The 23,062-nt window shown below is 38.6% G+C and overlaps 1 protein-coding gene across 1 annotated transcript; it reads right to left on the bottom strand.

The window, feature by feature from the left end:
- Nucleotides 1-160: 160 nt before the first annotated feature.
- pnkp (polynucleotide kinase 3'-phosphatase) lies at nucleotides 161-23,055 on the bottom strand. Its single transcript, XM_061925570.1, has 17 exons — nucleotides 22,752-23,055; nucleotides 20,414-20,460; nucleotides 18,711-18,977; nucleotides 18,339-18,632; nucleotides 17,518-17,597; nucleotides 17,383-17,440; nucleotides 17,191-17,298; nucleotides 12,153-12,224; nucleotides 11,996-12,044; nucleotides 10,189-10,259; nucleotides 9,836-9,928; nucleotides 6,139-6,235; nucleotides 6,000-6,061; nucleotides 5,585-5,694; nucleotides 875-962; nucleotides 725-792; nucleotides 161-653 (listed from the first exon to the last, which is right to left on the bottom strand). The coding sequence occupies exons 1-17, from the start codon at nucleotides 22,870-22,872 to the stop codon at nucleotides 533-535; spliced, it is 1,806 nt and encodes a 601-aa protein (XP_061781554.1). The 5' UTR covers nucleotides 22,873-23,055; the 3' UTR covers nucleotides 161-532.
- Nucleotides 23,056-23,062: the final 7 nt, after the last annotated feature.

The raw sequence follows: 23,062 nt of genomic DNA, 5'->3' as shown, positions 1-23,062 counted from the left end.
AATCCACACAGAGACTTGAAAATGAAAGTATTCATTTCCAATATATAAAAAAAAGAAATATCTGCACTTCTAATGGTTTGCTGTGTTGTATGCTGACCAAACTTTTTCAAAACTCCTTCCCAGTGTGGAGCAAAGCCGAGTCAGCTGAAAGGACTGAGTCCTGAAGCAGGGGGGCACAGAAAGGTAGGGGTCCCTGCTAAAGCCCTGTAATCCCCATTAATGATCTAAGCCTCTAAAGTGTTTTATTTACACAGTTTCTGCTCCTAAGCCTGCGTGTAAAATTGGGTGTTTTATAATCATTTTCGTCGAAATTGGTGAGCCTCAAAATAGACGGAGGTTATTAATAAACTTGTTTACTTTATACACAATAATGTGACTATTCAATAATAGCACTGTGAAAATGTTTTTTCAACACAATGCCATCTTCTGGATTGGATGGAACATTACAACTCTTACAGCATTACATCTGAAATGACATGATTTGTTGACTATCTGTGTCTTTTCCTTGCACAATTACTTGGAATCTTTATAGTTATCCCTCTGAGAACTGTCTGAACAATGTTTCTGACTGGCTGTCTTTAAAATTAGGGACAAAGTGGATGCTGAGAATCTCAGAGAATCCCTCGAGGAGAGCAGGAGCCACAAAGTGTTTCCTGTTCAAGGAGAGAGAAGAAAAAGTCAAAAGGCATGATGAGAACATGAGAAATGAAGAAAAGTCACTCACTTATAGCTTTGGAAAATCATGTCGTTGACCTTCATATGCTTGCTGTCGGACGGCGTCATCTCACGGAACTGGAGAAGACAACGCATTAAAGAAAAAGGCATTGTCGGCAGAACAACATGTGCCAGAGTGTACAGGAGAGGTGGCTCGTACTCTGTTGTTGTGTTTGGCTTGTTCCAGAGTGGCGGAGAAGAGGAAACAGCGGCAGGTCACGCCCGCTGCTTTGGCAACGTCCAAGTAACTGAAACAGAAAAAGACAGCAAATGGTGATCAGTTATCAATACAGTATCACAACATACACAGTGTTGTGTCTATTTTTCTAAATAGTATTGACACACATTGGCTTTTATAAATACATATCAATTAGAGATGTCCGATAATGGCTTTTTTGCCGATATTCCTATATTGTCCAACTCTTAATTACCGATTCCGATATCAACTGATACCGATATATACAGTCGTGGAATTAACACATTATTATTCCTAATTTTGTTGTGATGCCCCGCTGGATGCATTGAACAATAATAAATCAACTCAAGTTATGGAAAAAAAATGCCAACATGGCACTGCCATATTTATTATTGAAGTCTCAAAGTGCATTTTTTTTTTAACATGCCTCAAAACAGCAGCTTGGAATTTGGGACATGCTCTCCCTGAAAGAGCATGAGGAGATTGAGGTGGGCGGGGTTGAGGTGTGGGGGGTAGAGTGTAGGGGGTAGCGGGGGTGTATATTGTAGCGTCCCGGAAGAGTTAGTGCTGCAAGGCGTTCTGGGTATTTGTTCTGTTGTGTTTATGTTGTGTTACGGTGCGGATGTTCTCCCGAAATGTGTTTGTCATTCTTGTTTGGTGTGGGTTCACAGTGTGGCGCATATTTGTAACAGTGTTAAAGTTGTTTATACGGCCACCCTCAGTGTGACCTGTATGGCTGTTGACCAAGTATGTTTGCATTCACTTGTGCGTGTGAAAAGCCGTAGATTTTATGTGATTGGGCCGGCACGCAAAGGCAGTGCCTTTAAGGTTTATTGGAGCTCTGTACTTCTCCCTACGTCCGTGAACACAGCGGCGTTTTAAAAAGTAATCCATTTAACTTTTTGAAACCGATAGCGATAATTTCCGATATTACATTTTAAAGCATTTATTGGCCGATAATATCGGCAGTATGATATTATCGGACATCTCTAATATCAATCAATATTGTAAGTATCAATCGGAGGGTTGCTGGTTACTGGGGTTCAATCCCCACCTTCTACCATCCTAGTCAAGTCCGTTGTGTCCTTGGGCAAGACACTTCACCCTTGCTCCTGATGGGTGCTGGATAGCGCCTTGCATGGCAGCTCCCGCCATCAGTGTGTGAATGTGTGTGTGAATGGGTGACTGTGGAAATACTGTCAAAGCGCTTTGAGTACCTTGAAGGTAGAAAAGCGCTATACAAGTATAACCCATTTATCATTTATTTATCCAATTAGCTTCATCTTGCCAGTGCCTGAAAGCAACATTGCTGAGCAGAGCTGCCCTCTGCTGGCAGAAGCAGTAATACCAAGATTCTGGTGCAGTCTTAGGGTGCATAGAGGATGTGCCGAAGGTGCACTATTTGAATGATTGTCATTTTCTCTTTTGTATACAACATATTCACCTCACACGTTTACTTCATCAGATGGCTAATTTAGTCATATCTAATGTAATTAGAAATTCAATCATAAAAACTATGTAAACATGGTCAAAGATCCTCAATGGGACAGGAACACTCAGCTATTTTCAAAGACAAACTGTCAAGTCAAAACTTTATTTATATGGCACATTAAAACACCCTAAATTGACCAAAGTGCTGCACAGGGAACATTAGATAATAAAAAAAGCAATACAACAATGATCTAATGAAATAACAAGACATTTTAGTTCAAACTGAGGTAAAACAAGATAAAACCCAGGTGTTATTTACAGAATGCTTGTGAAAATGAATGTGTTTTAGCAAGGTTTTAAAATACTCTATTGTCTGTGTAGCCCTAATGTGCAGAAGCAGATTGTTCTAAAATTGAACAAGAGAGAAAATACTGCAAAATGTTGATCAAGGAACTTCTAAAGGAGGGCTTTGCTGATTTTAAAGTACCAGTAGAGTGGAAAAACAAGTTGCCTCTTTATTAAAGTTATTGTCTTATATATCTAATAGGTGACACCGAAAGACTTACAAAGTTTGGGAGTAAATAGATATGATCAGAATAGTATCAATCTCCCGGGATTATGAAGCCATTTTGAGAGATAATGAGGAAACCATCATCATCGCGTGATGTAGAGGTAGGAACCACAGATCCCTTCATCATCAACAACCATTCAAATCATGCAGACTTTGTGAGAGCCAATAACGACTACTTTTGGACAAATGATGGTACAGAACCTTATATTGTTGATCCTGAATATAAGGAGGGTGAGATACACCTTTTAGAAGCTCTGCTAAACAAATGCAGCTTTAGTGAAATACTAAGCATCATATAGCAGTATTGCTAAGTGCTAAACAAGAAATACAAACTACAAACACAAATAAACGACAGCGTACTGTACAATGTTTGCTCTCACTGTGATGACAAATGATAGGATGTCCATATCTTCCCGATCAGATGAATAATTAATTTTAATCCACACAACAAAGGGTTAAAACAGTTGCTGCTGACACTGTCTTCGGTTGTGTGTTTGTCTCCATTTCCGGGTATAAATTGAATGTCACAGATAGACAACTCCTAGATTCATGGCTAAATCCTCCAATTATCCAGATGAGAGGTATCATTTTTAATCTAGAATAAGTTTGACGAGCCGAGACGCGATGCAGCAGTTGCAGACACGGCACCAAACAAGAAATCGCTGGCTCAATGCTGCAGTGCTGCATAAGCTTTGTCTTGTTCTTTACAGTTTTTACAGCAGTTTGCCTCCCTATATGTTGCATTACTGCTATCTTCAGTTTTATTTTATAATTACATTAAAGTCTCTCCTTGAGTCCAGCTGTTATCTATGCTAAAAATACTTTGTCTGCATCAGTGCCTATAACAACATTACTAATATTTGGTTAATATTCAGATCACGAGACGTAAATAGAGTATTGTTTGCGGGTTTTGGATGTTTATTTAGAAAGTTTTGTGGGTAAAATAGAGAGCCCCCATTGACTCCATTGTCAGATTACTTTTTATTCCTATATTTATTTACCATTTAGAATGCATAAAAAACAATGTTCATGTCTTATATAGGGATTGAGAATGATAAATAGCACATATCTGTCTAATTGTTGCATATTTCCAGTATGACTTATCTGATAACATGGTCAGAGTGCAAAAGTGTTCCCATTGTTACGTCAACCTCTGGAAGATGCCGAAGGTATTCAAAGCTAAATATTCAAAATGGCTGATTGAATTTGTGGAATTTTGTGATGTTTAGACGGTATTGACACATACTTTGCAAAATGTAAATACAATTGGATATGGTTTAATGGATCCATCCATCCATTTTTCTACTGCTTGTCCCTCTCAATGAAACACAAAGCATATAAAGTCAACTTGTTTTTCCACTCTACTGGTACTTAAAAAGCCGAATGCACACAAATATGCTCGCCAAAGATCCTCAATATGACAGAAGTGCCTTGCTATTTTCAAGAACTAATACAAAAACCCAAGTCAAGGATCCTCCAAATGACAGGGGGATCCATATTTAAGGAAATACCGTTCTACAAAAAAAAAACAAAGCCAGAGTCAAAAGAGTATCAAATATACAGCATTTATCTGCTTTTTAAAGGACATATAACAGGAGCACTCTGCTGTTTTAGGAACCTACTTCAAAAATACTAGTCAAAAATCCTCGAAAGAGTGCTGTGCTTTTTTTAAGGACTGAATGCACAAAAATATGGTAGTCAAAGATCTTCAATATGACAAAGCACTTTGCCTTTTTAAGGTACTGCAAAAAAAATAAAAAATAAATAATTCAAAGATCTTCAATATGACAGAAACGGTCTGCTGTTTTTAAAGACCTACCGGAAAAAATTTCAATTAAAAAATCCTCTTAATTACAGGAGCAATATCTTGATAGCACACGAACAATGGCGTGCTAACAGGTATCATATGTGAAGTAACTGCAAAATTTGCAAAAAACTAGCATGTTATTATTAAAATGCTAATGATTGTGGCCTAGGCTGTTTAAAAATGAACTACGGGCAACAGTTTGGACACCCCTGGTCTAAACACTTCACTCATGGTGCTGCTGTACGTTTAAAATGCTGTGTTTGGCCCGCAGACCCTTGGCACGTTTTCACTTTGGCTCTTGGAGGCAAAAAGTTTGGGCCTCCCTGCTCTAAAGAGTGCAGCACTGTTTTTAAGTACCGCATGCTCAAAATACAATAATCAAAGCTCTTCTATGATCACAGGAGAACCCTGCTGTTTATGAAAACAGGATACAAAAAAAATAGGTAGTCAAAGATCCTCAAAGTGACAGAGCGCATTGCCTTTTTTTAGGTACTACAAAAAATTGTCAAAGATCCTCAATATCACAGAAGCGCTCTGCTATTTTTAAAGAAAAACATGAGTCAACGATTCTTTAAAGACAGTGCTTTGCCTTCTTTGAAAGAACTTCTGGAAGAAAAAAAAATGGTCAAAGATCCTCTGTATTACAGGAGCACTGCCTATTTAAGGTACTGCCAAAAAATGTATGTCAAACCTTCTTATATTACAGGTGCACTCTGCTGTTTTTAGGGCCCTGCAGAAAAACTGTATAAGATCCTCTAAATTACAGGAGCACTCTGCTGTTTTTAAGGTATTGCAAAAAAAAACAATGTAAGTCAAAGATCCTCTACATCACGCACGCACACAATATTTACATGTTATTGGTTACCGTTTACGGGACTCGGGGTCAGGGTTGGTGTTGTCTACGGCAACGCTGCGACCCTCTTTCAAAGCTCGCTCACATGCGGCCACACAACTCTGCCATGAACCCATCGTGTCCTGAAAAGTATACCAGGGAAAAAAAATCACTAACCTCCTTAATGCAAAAATCATAACAATAGATGTAATTTCAGTGAAGATGTCACAAATCCCAATTGATCTCAATTGCATAGATAGGTTCCTCAAGAAGCTTTCAGTTGGTTTGGCCGTGTCAGCCCAAGTATGTCCTAATTATTTACTCTAAGGATTTTCACTACTTTTGTCTCTGTGTGGACCTCTAGCTGAATGTATTAAAACCATATTTTGGTAATTTATGCATGGACACAAATGACAATATTTCTGCTGCACCGATGACCATCACTCACCCTGTTGACGTACACATAACCCTTGGGGATGATGTGTGCGTGGAAGAATGTGGACTTGCCCGCTGCAGAGGAAAGGGAAGCAGTCAGGAGGAAGGTACTGTAAGGGAGGCGTTAGTCTAGATGGAGAACCTCCACATACATGCGGGGAAGCCCACCGCCACGATGACTTCGGTCTGGTTGGAGGTGAGAGAGGCAGACGGCGGGTCATACAGTTGGGCGGTGGAGTCAAGTTTCCTCTGATGATGAAAAAAAAAAAAAATCCATTAAAAATCATAACAAAAACTCGAAATCTAGAGCAGTAGTCTTCAACAGAGGTTGGGTGACGCCTGGGGTTGCAAAATTTTGGGATAAGACTATTTATTGATATACCTGTGTATATATATATATATATATTTATATATATACGTAAATATATATATATATATATATATATATATATATATATATATGTATATATATATATATATATATATTTTTTTATATATATATATACGTATATATATATATATATATATTTTTTTATATATATATACGTATATATATATATATATATATATATTTTTTTTTATATATATATATATACCGGTACACGTATATATATATATATATATATATATATATATATATATATGCACATATACATATATGTATATAAAGTTATGTTAAAGTCCCAACGACAGTCACACACACACTCGGTGTGGTGAAATTACTCTCTACATTTGACCTATCCCCATGTTCACCCCCTGGGAAATGAGGGGAGCAGTGAGCAGCAGTGGTGGCCGCGCTCGGGATTTATTCGGTGATTTAACCCCCAATTCCAACCCTTGATGCTGAGTGCCAAGCAGGGAGGAAATGGGTATTTTTATAGTCTTTGGTATGACCACTGAGCAGGTTTTCATATACATACGTGTATGTAAATATACATATATATCTACATATATACATACATACAATAATATATATATATACATATATATATATATATATATATATATATATATATATATATATATATATATATATGTATGTATTATATATATATGTATTATATATAAACGCACGCACACACACGAGGACCTATCTCTGCCATTAGTTTGGCTGTCAGTTCGTTATAAATAACTCAAAAAGTTAAGGTCAGATTTGCATGAAACTTGAAAGGCAAATAGACAACGCTTCAATGCATTTATTTAATTCCGCTATTGATAGCTCAAAAAGTTACAGGCAGATTTTCATCTACCTTCCAGGAAGTGTCAGAAGTGGAATAAGGAACGAGTCATTACATTTTAAGTGAAGTAAAATATATTTATATAGCACTTTTCTCTAGAGTCTCCGAGTGTTTTACATAGTGAAACCCATTATCTACATATTTAAGCTACATTTAAGCCAGAGTGGGTGGCACTGGGAGCAGATAGGTAAAGTGTCTTGCTCAAGGACACAACAGCTGTGACTAGGATGGCAGAAGCAGGGATCTTGACCTGGAACCCTCAAGTTACTGGCATGGCCGCTCTACCAACCGAGCGACACCACCCCACAAAAGTGTGAAGTAAAGTGAATTATATTTTTACAGTGCTTTTCTCTAGAGACTCAAATGTTTTACATAGTGAAACCCATCTTTAAGCTATATTTAAACCAGTGTGGGTGGCTCTGGGAGAAGGTGGGTAAAGTGTCTTGCCCAAGGACACAACGGCAGTGACTAGGATGGCAGAAGCAGGGATCGAACCTGGAACCCTCATGTTGCTGGCACGGCTGCTCTACCAACCGAGCCACACAAGCTTTAACTGTGTATCCTAACAGCCCCGCCTCCACCCACAGATACAAATACGGTGGGTGACTGACAAGAGGCCGATTATCATTATCATTTTTTTATAGATAGCTCAAAAAGTTATTGGTGGATTTTATCCACCTTTCAAGAAATGCCAGAAATGGGTAAAGGGAAGAGTCATTAAATTTTGTGGCTAATCCGGATCATCATCTGGATTCAGGAAACCTTTACTATTGAGAGATAAGACCTGGTGGAGTTCTATGCTCGACTGAGTCATTATTGTATCGGTTTGTCTTATATACTGTATTTTAATACTACCACAAGTTAATTAATGTCAGGCAGGATGTAGCGCACAGTAATTTTATTGTGAAGTTCACATGATAGGCTTTGGAGCGCTTGGTGAATGTAATGTGATGATGTGACTGTGAGCGAGAAAAAGTTGGATGTCGATAAATGTCACATGAGGAGGGTTTTTTTTTCTTCTTATTTTGTAAGATCTGACTTTAATTATAAAACTTGGCTTACATCACTGTCTAGGAACATTACTCGTTCATAACTCAAAGACCACCTGAATATAACACAATAACAAGGTACTTTTAGGAATAGTTAGCAATTTCAAACCTAATTTCATACAGAACATATAAAAAATAGGAGTCCCCACTCCATCTATACTTCAGTTTGGAGGTCCTTGCTCTGAAAACGTTAAAGACCCCGGATCTAGACAGTTTGGACAATGCAGTATAACAATGCATCTGGTGATTGTTGCCGTTTGTTCCGCTGGTAGCCCAGAAAAAACAATAGTTACTACAATACATAATACACTCTCGGGGTATTGAATCAATCACAACTGGACTGTTCAGATTGTCTTAGAAGACATTTTGCCTCTCATGAGCAGGCTTCATCAGTTCATGCTCACATATTTCTATCGAACACATCTAGTCCAAGAGCCTGGAGCCGGATCCAAAATATTTATCCTCTACCGGCAGGGGCATGGCCCGACAAGAATGGTTCTGCTCAATTGTGGTGTGAAGCAACAACTGATAAGATCCAAAGAAGAGGGACCTATGCCAGCACAACAACAATCATTAGGATGGAAGCACACTCTTTAGTTCTCTTTCTGCAAATAAAACACAACCCTCTTCTGAGGACAAAAAAGTGCATATTCTGGACAGGGAATTGGATAGTTTGAAAGGGGGGTGAGGGAGGAGATCTATGTCAAAGTTGAAAAAACACCCTGATCCCCCACATACGATGTTGTCCTTTCAACCCTTCCTGAGAAATTCAACATTTTAGCCTCTGACAAATAACTGGACATAGCACTTTTGGTCCCCCTTGACCATTGGTACAATAGAAAGGAATGCTAAGAAGGGTGATTCTATCCTAAAGACTGTTGTTGTGCTGGCAGAGGCCCCTCTTCTTTGTATCTTAACAGCAGTCTTTTCCTTACCACAATATCCTGGAGAGGATAAATACTTCGGATCTGACACCAGGCTCTCAAGCTACCTCTGTCTTAACAACATCTGTGAGCCTGAACTGAACTGAACTGCTCAGATGAGAGGCTAAACGTCTTCTAGGACAATCTGAACAGTCCAATTGCGACAAATTCAACGCCCTGAGAATACTATGACCTAGATGAATGAAAATGCCCATCCATCCATTTTCTACCGCTTATCCCTTTTTGGGGTCGCGGGGGGCGCTGGAGCCTATCTCAGCTACAATCGGGCGGAAGGCGGGGTACACCCTGGACAAGTCGCCACCTCATCGTAGGGCCAACACAGATAGACAGACAACATTCACACTCACATTCACACACTAGGGCCAATTTAGTGTTGCCAATCAACCTATCCCCAGGTGCATGTCTTTGGAAGTGGGAGGAAGCCGGAGTACCCGGAGGGAACCCACGCAGTTACGGGGAGAACATGCAAACTCCACACAGAAAGATCCCGAGCCCGGGATTGAACCCAGGACTACTCAGGACCTTCGTATTGTGAGGCAGACGCACTAACCCCTCTTCCACCGTGATGCCCTTGAATGAAAATGTTCACAGGAAATTTTCACTTGTTTTTATACTCACAGGGTCAAATTGTGGCAGGCTGTAAGGAGCGCTTTTCCAGCCCAGGAAGTACTCCTCTGGAGTGTGGAACTGTAAGCCTAAGTTCAGCGCAAACTGTAGAAATAAGAGATGCAGTAATTATAACACACAGTTCTATTTGATGAACTAGAGTTGCATTCATTTTAAACAAACACACTCAAGATATGGTTCAATGTCTTCATGTACCAGACTCCCATTTCTTCATAGACAACTTAGCTTTGTATATGAATACATAAATGGTTAAAGCTAATGATTGAACTGTGTCATTAGCAAGCAAGCACTAACAGATGCAAGTCACATTTATTTTCCAACACGTTCAAAAAAAGTGGTCTAACCAGTCGGTCACTGCAGGAGAAGTCCTTCTTCTTCTTCCCTGGTGCCCAGTTCTCAGGCCGACCTGCAGCATCTTTGAGGTCAAATTAGAGGATGTCACTGTACATACTGTGTATATATTGGAGTGTATGTGGTTTATGCACTGTTCTCATAGTTGTCTTATGATCTGCTCATTTGACTCCGCCAACAATGTTCATTAAATTGAATTAGCAATAGGGAGGAAGTGCTTCGACTAAAGTTGTGTAATTTGCTCTAAATACAAATCAGTGCATATGCATTTATTAATGAAAGGCAACCACAAATATCAAATTGAAGTGTTGTTCAAACAAATCCTCACACCCTTATTATAATCAAATGACAGCAGTCATTTCCATTAGATTATTTCATAGTATAAGTGAATTGGTTCACTTATATTGAAAATATCAAAAACATTTTGGTTTTCATGAGCTATGTACTAGTATTGTGCGTCTGTGTGGGAGTCCTGTGTTTGAAAATAATGTGTACCGGTACCTCTTTCAGAGATCACATTGAGTTCCCCTTAACACATTCACATGTTGCCCAATGAGATGTGCGCTGAAGCACAAGCTTGGGATAAAATATACATTCCTTTAACAAATGTATCATTAAAGTCATCATTAGCATTTCTGTAATCTAGTAACAGCATCTCATGATTAATATCCATAAAATAACACTCTTAATAAATGACAGTTGTATAATTACGCATCTGATTGGGGAGTGTGGGTGTACAGTACTTGTTTGTTTCACCAAAATAAGAGTTACAAGCATTTACCTATCTAAACTCTGTTGCACTTTTGGCTAAAACCTAACTAACAAAAGAGAAACACGCACGCATTAACACACTGTTAAAAATATTGATTGGCCGCATGTGAGTCGCATCAGAGTTTAACGACCTGGAATATACAGTTTCTGTGTGGTGTTGGAGTTGGGAAAATGACCAGTTTTATTGGATAGTAGTTTTTTGCTAATGTTTTTTGGTGTCGTTATAAACAGTTTTACTCAATAAAGTGATCGATGGACCTCATGTCCTCTCTAAAGCATCTCAAAAGACGTTACAATAATTGAAGTGTTGACGAACATTGTTTTATCTGCTGTGACCGCTTGTTGTCCCATGTCACTCACAGAGTTGCGTTGCAAAATCGTACAGAATAAATTGTTATGTGTTTACTTTGTTTAAAGTTCTGGTTGGATTTTATTTTGTGCAGGGCATAGATTTGTTGTGTGTGCGTGAGCAGTGCACAATTGCGCAGGCGTACACCTTAGAGGGAACATTGCTTAATACAGATGTCTAGCTTGTGTGCCATTGTGTGCTTAGCTGTTGTGTAGCTGCTATCTTCTAACAGCCTATATCGCCTACCACGTTTATCTTTTGTAAATGCCTTGACTACAACACAAGGAAAGATCCACTTTGTGTGCTTATTGGAGGTAATTTAGCAATTAACTGGCTGTCCAGATTTGCACAAGTAAACACGCTGCAGGACTATCTTATATTGGAGGTTTCAGATATAAGTCCCTATCATCTGATACTTGTTTTTTTGCTGATATCAAACCAATATCTGAAATGAATATTGGATTGGGACATCCCTTGTGACGGTGCCCAGCACTCTGAGACCTAGGGTGGATGATACGTATATGGTTGCCATGGCATGATGCAACAATGACACAAATTAAAGAAATTAAAGTAAGAAACTAATCAACATGGAGTAATTTTGAGGATAAAATACATCAAAAATGTAAACGATAATACATTGGAAACAAAGGATTGAACGTTTCACATCCAAGCTGGCTTACCTCCAACATAAAAACTCTGAGTCTTGTCAACAGGAACACCATCATTGGCCTGTCAATGAATCACACACACAGACGAGTTGTAACAATACATATTTGATAGTCTACTCCAATAATTACAAAGACTGTGTTTTTAAAAAAAAGGAGTATTAGCATTTACCTTTTCACACAAGTGATTCCACATTCCCATCGTTGGTTTCCTGTAGATTCCGGATCCAGCTGCTACAAACACCTTAGAAACAGACAAGAATCATCTTTGTGTACACTCGGATGACATTTTATCAGTCAGCATAATAAATAGGAAATTTGTACACCTTTATTTACACTTTCTTGTCAAAACAATACAACAAGAGGTATATATGATGTATATTCATTCTCAAAACCAAATAAATATGACATATGAGTACAATTCTACACCTTAGCAAGCTACACCCTGCTTATCTTGGCGACCCTTGGACTGGCTGACTGAAGGCAACATCGACAATTGTCGACCAAGCCAAAAATAAAATCGAAACTAACCATTGCTTGGATCAGGGTGTTCAAACCGTGCCGCGGAAGCCATTTGCGACCCGTAGCTTCTTTTTTTTTACTGACCAACGACCCATTCTACAGATACAGATAAACATTACACAAAAAAACAAGAAATAAAGGGAAAACTGGCCAAAAGTGTAGGATTATTTTGATTTTATAGCGCCAAATAAGGCCAAGGTTTTACATTTCCTGTTTACTATTTGGCTCACTGACAAGAATTACACACTTTACATTCCTTTCTGCACAACTGTCTGTTTGGAAGTTAAAAAAAACAATTATTTTTGCTAACCAGCAATAATTTTAACAGCAGTTTTGAATTTAGTTTGTCTTTTGACGACAATGTATTTGAGTTTTAGTCAAATTTCATTAATCTAAATTGATTTAGTTTAAGTGTACGAATTTACATAACATTTTAGTTAGCTAAAATTACAGTAAACTTAGTCGAATAAAAGTATAAATGATAAGGCCTCTTAAAAGTTCATTTGAAAGCACCATTATTTAGACTACCTGCAAAGCATTTGTTTATCACAAAAGTATTATGCTCTTAGACTTACGTCAAGGGAACTGCACTTTTTGGGACTTTTGCCTATCGTTCACAATCATTATGAAAGACATGATGACGGATGAACTTTTTAGAATGCATTCTAAATATTAAATAAACACGATCAAAAGCGCGCTTACAATGGAGCCTATTGGAGTCCCTCTATTCTGCCTATAAAGCCCTTAAAAAACATCCAAACACCATTAAGGTTTTATTTACATGCTGTAAGTAAATATGTTACGTAGTAAGAGGCACATTTATAACAACATTTAATATTTACGTATTTTGATCATTTTAAGCATAGGCGGCGCATTCATTTCAAAAACACATCACGACGTTCGCTTTTTTTTACCCAACATCATTGATTACTGCAGACTTTATGAGAGCCAACAAACATAATAAAACATTCCTTACTGTACAATATCTGCTGTTATGAGGATGCCGACTGCTCGGATGTATATATATTTCCATTTAGATGAAAAATTACTCATAATCTTCGCGAAGAAAAAGGGGGATAGAACGGAGTTTCTTTTTGCGTCATTCTCGCCTTTGCCGGTTCTAAATTGGCTGTCAAAGTGTACCAACTTGTCGGAATAAGTCCTTCTCCTTCTACTATCCAAGTGAGAGGCATGATTTATCTAGAATAAAGTTTGATGAGCAAAGAAACGTGGAAGCAGCATATCAGTCGATCATGTCAACATTGGCACACAAGCTCGAGATCACGGCGCCACTATAAATAGTTTGTCTGCGTTAGCGCTTATAATAACAATATCACTAATGGTTAATATTCAAGTCACGAAATGTAAATGGAGAATTTGTTGGCGCTTTTTAGATGTTTTTTATTGGGTTTTATGGGTGGAATAGAGGACCTCCCATTGGCTCTGCTGTAAGCAGACTTTTATCTACGTTTATTTACGAGTTAGAATGTCTTCCATACTGATTGTGAACGATAGGTAAAATTCCAAAAACAGTGCAGTTCCCCTTTAAGGTCAGGATGATGTAATTAGTAATTTTTTGCTAGGTATTAAGGTGTGTTGTGAAACGGAGTTACGATGCATGCTTTCATCATAATTTGTTCCAGAGCGGGACAACCGGAAGCAGCAAATCCACATAAGTAGCATGGAAAATGTTATCCTTCCATCCATCTATCCATTCTCTTCCGCTTGGCCTTCTCTGGGATGCCAGGGGGGCTTGAACCTTTCATTTGTTAATAAATGTCCACCTCAACTAAATAATTAGGAAACACTGCATCCACTTTTTATGCTGTGCGTGTGAGGTAAGCGTGTTGGAGTACATTAAAAATTGTCATGCCTTTAAATTTACCATTAAATAAACCATTCCTTGAGGTAGAGAAAATTACTTGATTTTTTTTGTAAAGAAGTGATACAGTAGAATTAGATTTTACTTACAGTTGTGTAGATGTCACTATGACTTGCCTGCTGATGGCATCCTAGCATCAAAAATTAAATGTGACCTCTTCACTTTCTCCCAGTTTACACATATTATGATGTGGAACATGTTAAACCCAAACATTTTGGTTTTTGCGGTGAGAAATCCAACTTCTTCAGCTCACAAGGAAAAGCATCTGTTGTAACTCCCGGGCCCTCTCTCATATCAATGAATATATGAAGTTAGGGAGATTACATAATCAGCTAAGGCAGTGATTCTTAACCATAGGCCGTTTGTTGGGCCGCCAATAAATATCTGTTTCTCAGCTGTGGTCTGTATGGGCCGCAGCGGTACTTGGTTGTAATACACTTTTCCACCAGTTGTGGCAGTGATTACAATATCAAACCAGAGCTGTGTAGAGGATAGACAACTCAGTTTCAGGGTTAGCACATGGGGGCTTTTGACCAATTAGAGAGCAAGGCCAGACAATCAATCCATTTCTTAAGTGATTGGTGAAAAGCCCATCACGTGACTACACAACGCCATGTTTGGGACCAACTGAAACCGAGTTTTCCACACACTCTATAGACGGCTCTGTAGTCTGGAGCTAAAGTCATCGCAAAGTTTATTAAGCGCAAAAATGATAACTAAAGTGGTGAAGCCATATTTTCATGTTTACTTTAATTTTACTGACACTTTAGTTAAGAAACATATATATTATGAATTTAGCTTATTCATTTGAGCACAACATAACTATATGATAAATATTTTGTTGTCAATTATTTTTGAGTCCCTTCTTATGCAGTAATTAGTTAATACTTAATTTTCTAATCAGCCTGACCTAAGCCTAAGGTTTGTGTGTTAAATAAACAGTCTTTGTTATCATATCATTTGACAAAGTTGTGAACTGTAAGTAGGTTAGATATATTTATTGAACACGATCAAATTCAAGAGTAATATGACAAATTTAGTGTTAATATTTGAATGGGCCGCGGGCCCCGAGGTCAAAAAGGTTAATAACCCCTGAGCTAATTTAGACAAGCATCCTTTAAAGGTGGACAAAATATGTTCAACACATGCATTTTAATTATAGTCTAACAATTTTTAAAGTCCGAATTTTCACAGTGATTATTAAGTTTATATTGTTCATATTTAAAATATGTCCTTATAGCCGATACATATAAAATTAAAAAGAAGATACAACAAATGACAAATAATGTAACTGTTTATCTTAATTTTGCATTTCAAGTTTCAGTTTATATCTATTATAGATTATAGGTAATACATTAACATGCTTCGGAGATTTCATTAAATTATTATCACTTTAACTGGTAAGGCTAGCAGTAGGGTTTTTTTTAACTCCCGTATCAATTTTTGTAACATCAGACTTACAGTTAACATCTGCCATGTTCGTCCTTTGTTTACAAAAAGCTTGCAGCCTCGCTTACTGCCATAGTACTTTTATTGATAAGGACGTTAAACATTACTCAGGTCGGTCTGACCGTCTGTGGCGCCATCAGTCATCGAAACAAGAATGGCGAATACCTACGGTGTCTGAGAAAGGTCACAGCAAATTCAAACACCACAAGACAATATAACGCCACAACAAAAACTTTCAGCTACAGCACGATTGCAGAAGCCACAAAAATACAAACGCCACAACACAATAATATAAAGCTGCCACACAACCTTAAGCCACATATGACGCGCTAAACACAATGGAAGTGACGGACCAGATGCTGCTGAGGTGGGAGGTTGAAAACTGTGTAATGGTCATAGTATATTCGCCATGTTTGTCCTATTGCGTTAAGCTTGCAACTTTGCTTGCTTCTAGTTCACTTTTGGTAAGCTAGGAGCAAGATCTTAACATTTCCGGCCGGGGCTGGCTAAAATTCGTAGAATAACCAAAATACCACCATTTTTTTACATCATATTTCATTTTTGATATTTCATAAAAACACTAGTGATATTTTGATGCGAAAATTAATATTTAAAGCAGCATTAAGTAACTTTTCAACCTTCATAAAATATTTTCATAACTTTTGGGATGATACATCGACTTATAACTAGTTGAAAGACACCTATGTCATGGCCTGATGGGGTCTGTATCTCTTTCCCGGGCACTTAGCAACCTTGAGGAGGGTGGCACGAACCATGCCATGCAAAAAACTACAAATGTGCTGACTTGCTTTACAGCATACGTTTTTCCCCCTTTCCCCATTCTTTAAAAAGAGGGAAGTCAATGCAAACGCCTACGTGCTGCCAGAAAACTAAAAGAAAAACAAAAAGAAAGCCTAAATGCAATTACTGCTACCATAGCCGAAGCTGTAAAACAACCAAAGGAACAAAAAGTTTTGTCTGAGGAGACAAAACAAAAAGAAAAACAGAGCTTACCCAGATAAAAGGACAGTCAGGATCAACATTGCCTCAGCTTTCACTTGCTGGCGTGAGCTTAACAATGTGGAGGGATTTTCGGCCAATGTTATCTTTGCTCTGTTCCTGCTAAACTAGTAAGTACCTTTCGATGCTCAAATCAAAATGATAATACTAATGTTTGGGTCTCAGACTGCTGAGGAAAAGGAGTCGTGCATGTATGTTTACATCAACTTAAGATACCGGTAGTCATTTTTATTTATGAATAATAATTATAAAAATAACATGGTGGAACAGGACTGAATAAGTGGGTTCCATTGTATTGGTATCCTTGCAATTCACTCATTTTAGACTCAACACTCACTTGCACAGGTAGCTGCAGTGTGGCAAGGATGTCTTCCACTTTCGATTTGAAGACTTCTGGTCTCAGTTTTCCTCGAGCGATTCCCATCTGGTTGGTAAAGAACACCACCTACAGAAAGGTAAAGAAGACACTAAGAAACCAAACCTTAGGATTCAATGCTGCAATGTAAAATATTGTTTTGCTCTTTCTTACTTTGTATCCTTTTTTTATCAAGCTGGCAAGCCGAGGCTGAATCTCAGGGTAGAGAATCCTGTTCGTGACAAAAAATAATATGATGGGTTTGCACAAGAAACCTTTCTAGCTGCAGCTTGAGGGTTGTTCACATACTTCCAGTCATCCGGTGCTGTTGGAAAGACTTTGCCAGACTTTGTGGTGATGATGCAGCCATCTATGTCAAAGCCAGCAATCTAGAGAAGAAACATGACATGGCAGAGATATTGCAACTAACCTGACAGTAGGACAGTGTAATAATCATGAAGCTAGATAAATGTTTACTCTGTTTTAATAAGAAAATACAAAATTCTTAATTTCTCCAATATTAGTGACCGTTTCTCTAATAAACAGTACACCAGGCCTTAACAAAGTCACTAAGCAGCTGTATTTATCCTTCCTGGGATACGTGATACCACCACATGCCTCTGCAAGGCACATAGTATCTATACGGTGGGGTTTAAAGTGAAAGTGCGGATATACTGAGACAAAGATTTTACGCCTAACAAGAGGCTGACAATATAGAATATATAATACACATGAATAACACTGTATCACTGTTTGTGTATTGTGAAAAATCGTTTAGAAAACTGAGTAAATAAAAAGTCCTCCAGGAGGAAATACAGCAGTGCTTCCGATAGAACTGCAATCTATTTGTGGAGTGATGGGAAGGCCGTAAACGTCAATTTTTCCTAATTAGCAAAAAGCAAGTTAAAATACAAGAGAAGCGTATATAGATAGATGTATATATATAAATGAAGTTTATTTTAGTCGCTAAACAAACAAGGGAGAGGGCCAGATACTTTTTTATGACAAAAACATGTAAACCAATAATGGAGGGGAAAAAAATCTAATCTAATTTTAATTGGAATTATTTATATGAAATAAATGTTAATGTTTAATTGATAAATGTTTTAGGTTAGTGTATTCAACCCCACCTTGTCACTTGCTCTAACGCCAGCAGCAGTATAGAGCATGAGGTTGCCAATCTGCTGCCACACGCTCTTAACGCAGGCTGAGGAAGAAGACGACCACGAAGATGCCGGCTGGGTACTGTTGTCACAGCTCTTAGACTTCTCTGCCAATTTCTGAAGCTGCCTGAGCTTTTCCTCTACACACATCTCATCTTCCTCCTCTTCTTTTTTATTCCAGCTACCTGAGGACGCCTCATCTCCTCTGGAGCGCTTGGCATCATGGTGCTCCCTGTCTGAGCTCAACGACCTTTTTGACAACTAGACAGAAATGTAAATTGGTTTGATTTAAAAACAGACACTGCAGACATAACCGTAACCAGTACAGAAAGTCCTTACCTTCACGGGAGATTTAGGAAAGAAATCTTTTATACTGCGCTTGGGCGGACTCCAAGGTGCGTGCTTTTCACTCCCGTTTTTTCCGCCTTTTGTTTTGTTTGTATCTTTATGTACAGCGCCGGAAGCACATATGTCTGAGCTTGGGGTAAAGCAAACTTGAAATGGGTATTCCTGGTTGACGAGGTAGATAGTGCCACCATGACTGAGTTTCCCAGACTGGCCACGACCTAGCTTTTCACCCTCCAGAAAACTGGGATTGGGACCCAGCTGGGAAAGAAAAGAATAAAGCATTTATGCAATTACTGTATCATAATAAATATTAGACCAGTCATAAAAATAGAGACACAGACACTGATCCATCCTGCTGTGTCTTCTTATTCTCTGGCAGACCAGGTGCACATGAGGTGTGTTGAAAGCAGCGTTACAATGCAATCTACTGTACGACATTGTAACAACAAGCTACATTCACAGACAGTCCTATTATGTGGTGTTAAGGATAGGGCTGTCAAAAAATTAAAATACTCAATCATAAACAGTAAATTGGAAGATGAGCAACTGTGTCATCATTTATTAAAATCCAACAAAGACAATTAGCAACTTAATGTTTTTGGGGATTTAATCTTACTAGACAGGTGTCCTTTAAATCAGTGTTTTTCAACCACTGTTCCGCGCGTGAGATACAGTCTGGTGTGCCGTGGGAGATGATCTAATTTCACCGATTTGGGTTAAAAATATTTTTTTGCAAACCAGTAATTCCACCTACCCATCCATTTTCTACCGCATGTCACGTTCTATAGTCTGCAAATTATGTGTTGTTGTTGAGTGTCGGTGCTGTCTAGAGCTTGGCAGAGTAACCGTGTAATACTCTTCCATATCAGTAGGTGGCAGCAGGTAGCTAATTGCTTTGTAGATGTCAGAAACAGTGGGAGGCAGTGTGCAGTTAAAAAGGTGTCTAATGCTTAAACCAAAAATAAACAAAATGTGTGTGCCCCTAAGAAAAGGCATTGAAGCTTAGGAAAGGCTATGCAGAACGAAACTAAAACTGAACTGGCTACAAAGTAAACAAAAACAGAATGCTGGACAACAGCAAATACTTACAGTGGAGCAAAGACGGCGTCTAAAATGTACATCCGAACATGACATGACAATCGACAATGTCCCCACAAAGAAGGATAAAAACAACTGAAATATTCTTGATTGCTAAAACAAAGTAAATGCAGGAAATCTCGCTCAAAGGAAGACATGAAACTGCTACAGTAAAATACCAAAAAAAGAGAAAAAGCCACCAAAATAGGAGCGCAAGACGAGAACTAAAACACTACACACAGGAAAACAGCAAAAAAATCAAAATAAGTCAGGGCGTGATGTGACAGGTCGTGACAGTACACCTACTTTGAGACAAGAGCTATAGTGATGCATGCCTGTTTATGGTTTAAAGTCCATCCATCCATCCATTTTCTACCGCTTGTCCCTTTCGGAAGTCATATCCAACAATTGCGACAACAATTTTTTTACTGTCAACTGAGTTTGGTTTTTTACTGATTTCTGCTGGTGGTGCGCATCATGATTTTTTCAACGCATAAACTGTGCCTTGGCTCAAAAAAGGTTGAAAAACACTGCTTTAAATCATCACAAAGTTACGGTGAATAACAGTGAAAAGTAGAGACATAAGATTGTTAGGGCTTTGATGTTTGTCTTAATACCTGAGTGACAACCACATGCTGGTCTGCAAAGCACGCCACCACCTTTACTGTTGGAGAAACAAGAGTTACAGTGTTACAGCCACAAATAAACACGTTTTTGATTGATTGATTAAAACTTTTACTAGTAGATTGCACAGTACAGTACATATTCCGCACAATTGACCACTAAATGGTAACACCCGAATAAGTTTTTCAACTTGTTTAAGTCGGGGTCCACGTAAATCAAATTATGGTACAAATATATACTTTCATCATAATACAGTCATCACACAAGTTAATCATCAGAGTATATACATTGAATCATTTACATTATTTACAATCCGGGGGGTGGGATGAGGGGGGTTTGGTTGATAACAGAACTTCAGTCATCAACAATTGCATAATCAGAGAAATGGGCATTGAAACAGTGTAGGTCTGACTTGGTAGGATGTGTACAGCAAGCAGAGAACATAGTGAGTTCAGATAGCATAAGAACAAGTATATACATAAGAAATACATTTGATTATTTACATTTGGTTATTTACAATCCAGGGAGGTGGGATGTGGAAGGGGGAGGGTGTTAGTCAAGGTTTGAAGTTGCCTGGAGGTGTTGTTTTACTGCGGTTTTGAAGGAGGATAGAGATGCACTTTCTTTTACATCTGTTGGGAGTGCATTCCATATTGATGTGGCATAGAAAGAGAATGAGTTAAGACCTTTGTTAGATCGGAATCTGGGTTTAACGTGGTCTGTGGAACTCCCCCTGGTGTTGTGGTTATAGCGGTCATTTACGTTAAGGAAGTAGTTTGACATGTACTTCGGTATCAGGGAGGTGTAGCGGATTGTATAGACTAGTGCATGGGTGTCAAACTCTGGCCCGCGGGCCAAAATTGGCCCGCCCTGTAATTCCACTTGGCCCTTGAGGCGATATCAAATTAACACTAGAGCTTCCCCGCCGAATAAATACTGCGGCGGTGCCGCCTGAAAATCATCACGTCTGCTTTTCACTCTTCCAGGCTGCAATATACACCCCCGCTACCACCAAACCCCGCCCCCCCAACCGACGCACGGAGGGGGGGTATATTGCAGCCCGGAAGAGTTAGGGCTGCATGGGATTCTGGGTATTTGTTTTGTTGTGTTTATGTTGTGTTACGGTGCGGATGTTCTCCCAAAATGTGTTTGTCATTCTTGTTTGGTGTGGACTCAGTGTGGCGCATATTTCTAACAGTGTTAAAGTTATTTATATGGGCACCCTCAGTGTAACCTGTATCGCTGTTGGTCAAGTATGCATTGCATTCACGTGAGTGTGCGTACAGAAGCCGCACATATCTTGTGACTGGGCCGGCACGTTGTCAGAATGGATGAAAAGCAGACTTGACGAAAGCTCGTAGAGGACGTTAAACGCAGTGCCTTTAAGGCACGCCCCCAGGACTGTGGTCCGGGTGGACTACGAGATATAATGACTGATGAACAACTTTGTTCGACAATGAAGGTTGCCTCAGCTCAAAGCCTGAGCCCCGACATGAATGAACTAGCATCCAAGGAAAGAAGCCAGGTATCTGGCTTGGGCACATCAGATTAGATCAGTGTGTTGCAAACTGAGCAGTTTAAAGTCCTGAATGGTTGGTTTATTCATTGTTAAATTATTTTCTAATTTATTAGCCTGTGGAAAAAGTTAATGTTGATATTTACCGCAGAAAGCTGCAAATAGAAAAGAGGCATTCAATTTTTTTTTAAATTGTATTTGATATGCCATTGATATTTTTTAATTATTATTATTTGAAACTCGATTTTGCATGTCACTATAAAGTTATATAAGCCTTGCTTGTTCAATATTCAATGCAAAACTTGTTTGGGTCCCTATTAAAAGGTTCATTTGTTCAACCTTGCCCCGCGGATTTGTTCAGTTTTAAATTTTGGCCCACTCTGTATTTGAGTTTGACACCCCTGGACTAGTGGGTCAATCATGCTTCAATTTGATAGTATATAATTAACAATAATATTTGTGACGTGACGTAGTATACAAATAGATAGTTACAGCTATTATATAAAGCAATTTGAGTCAACAGATTTAGCCGCACTTAATTTAGCTCGAACCGAGGGAAATCCGTCTATGAGGGATGCCAAAAAAAATGTTTGGACCCGACGACCACTGTAGACAGGAAATAGTTCTAAAAGAACGAAATACCAGTAAACAAAAATGAGCAAAAAATAAAATAGTTTATTGCGTGTGCAACGTTAAAGGAAAACGAATAAATAAATATGGTCACATATAAATAAAGATAAGATAAAAAAATGAAATATGAATGTAGCAAGAGTTAAACAAAAATGAATAGAGTTAGTGAAAAATGTGAAATTCACCTTGGTGTCTGGAGCACTTTTTATCGGTGACTGCGGTGTCTGGACCCCGACCCAACACGACTGCTCGTCCGTCCTCCAGAGAGACCCGAGCTCCAGAACCACTAACCAACACGCACGACATTTGGGCAGCAACCTCGACGTAAACTTATTCAATAAACAATTAATGAACACCACCACACGGTAACAGTATTTGTATCCACTTTGAAAAGCCAGTTATTTCAATCAAAAAATCACGACTTTAACTTCATTTCCAACACCGTCGGTCCTTCACAATAATACGGTCGTCCGGAAACGTGCTCAGATTAAATATT

Source organism: Nerophis lumbriciformis, linkage group LG30, assembly GCF_033978685.3.
Source record: "Nerophis lumbriciformis linkage group LG30, RoL_Nlum_v2.1, whole genome shotgun sequence".
Lineage (NCBI taxonomy): Eukaryota > Metazoa > Chordata > Actinopteri > Syngnathiformes > Syngnathidae > Nerophis > Nerophis lumbriciformis.
The sequence above is the reverse complement of the archived record's forward strand: the minus strand, read 5'-3'. Positions and strand labels throughout refer to the sequence as shown.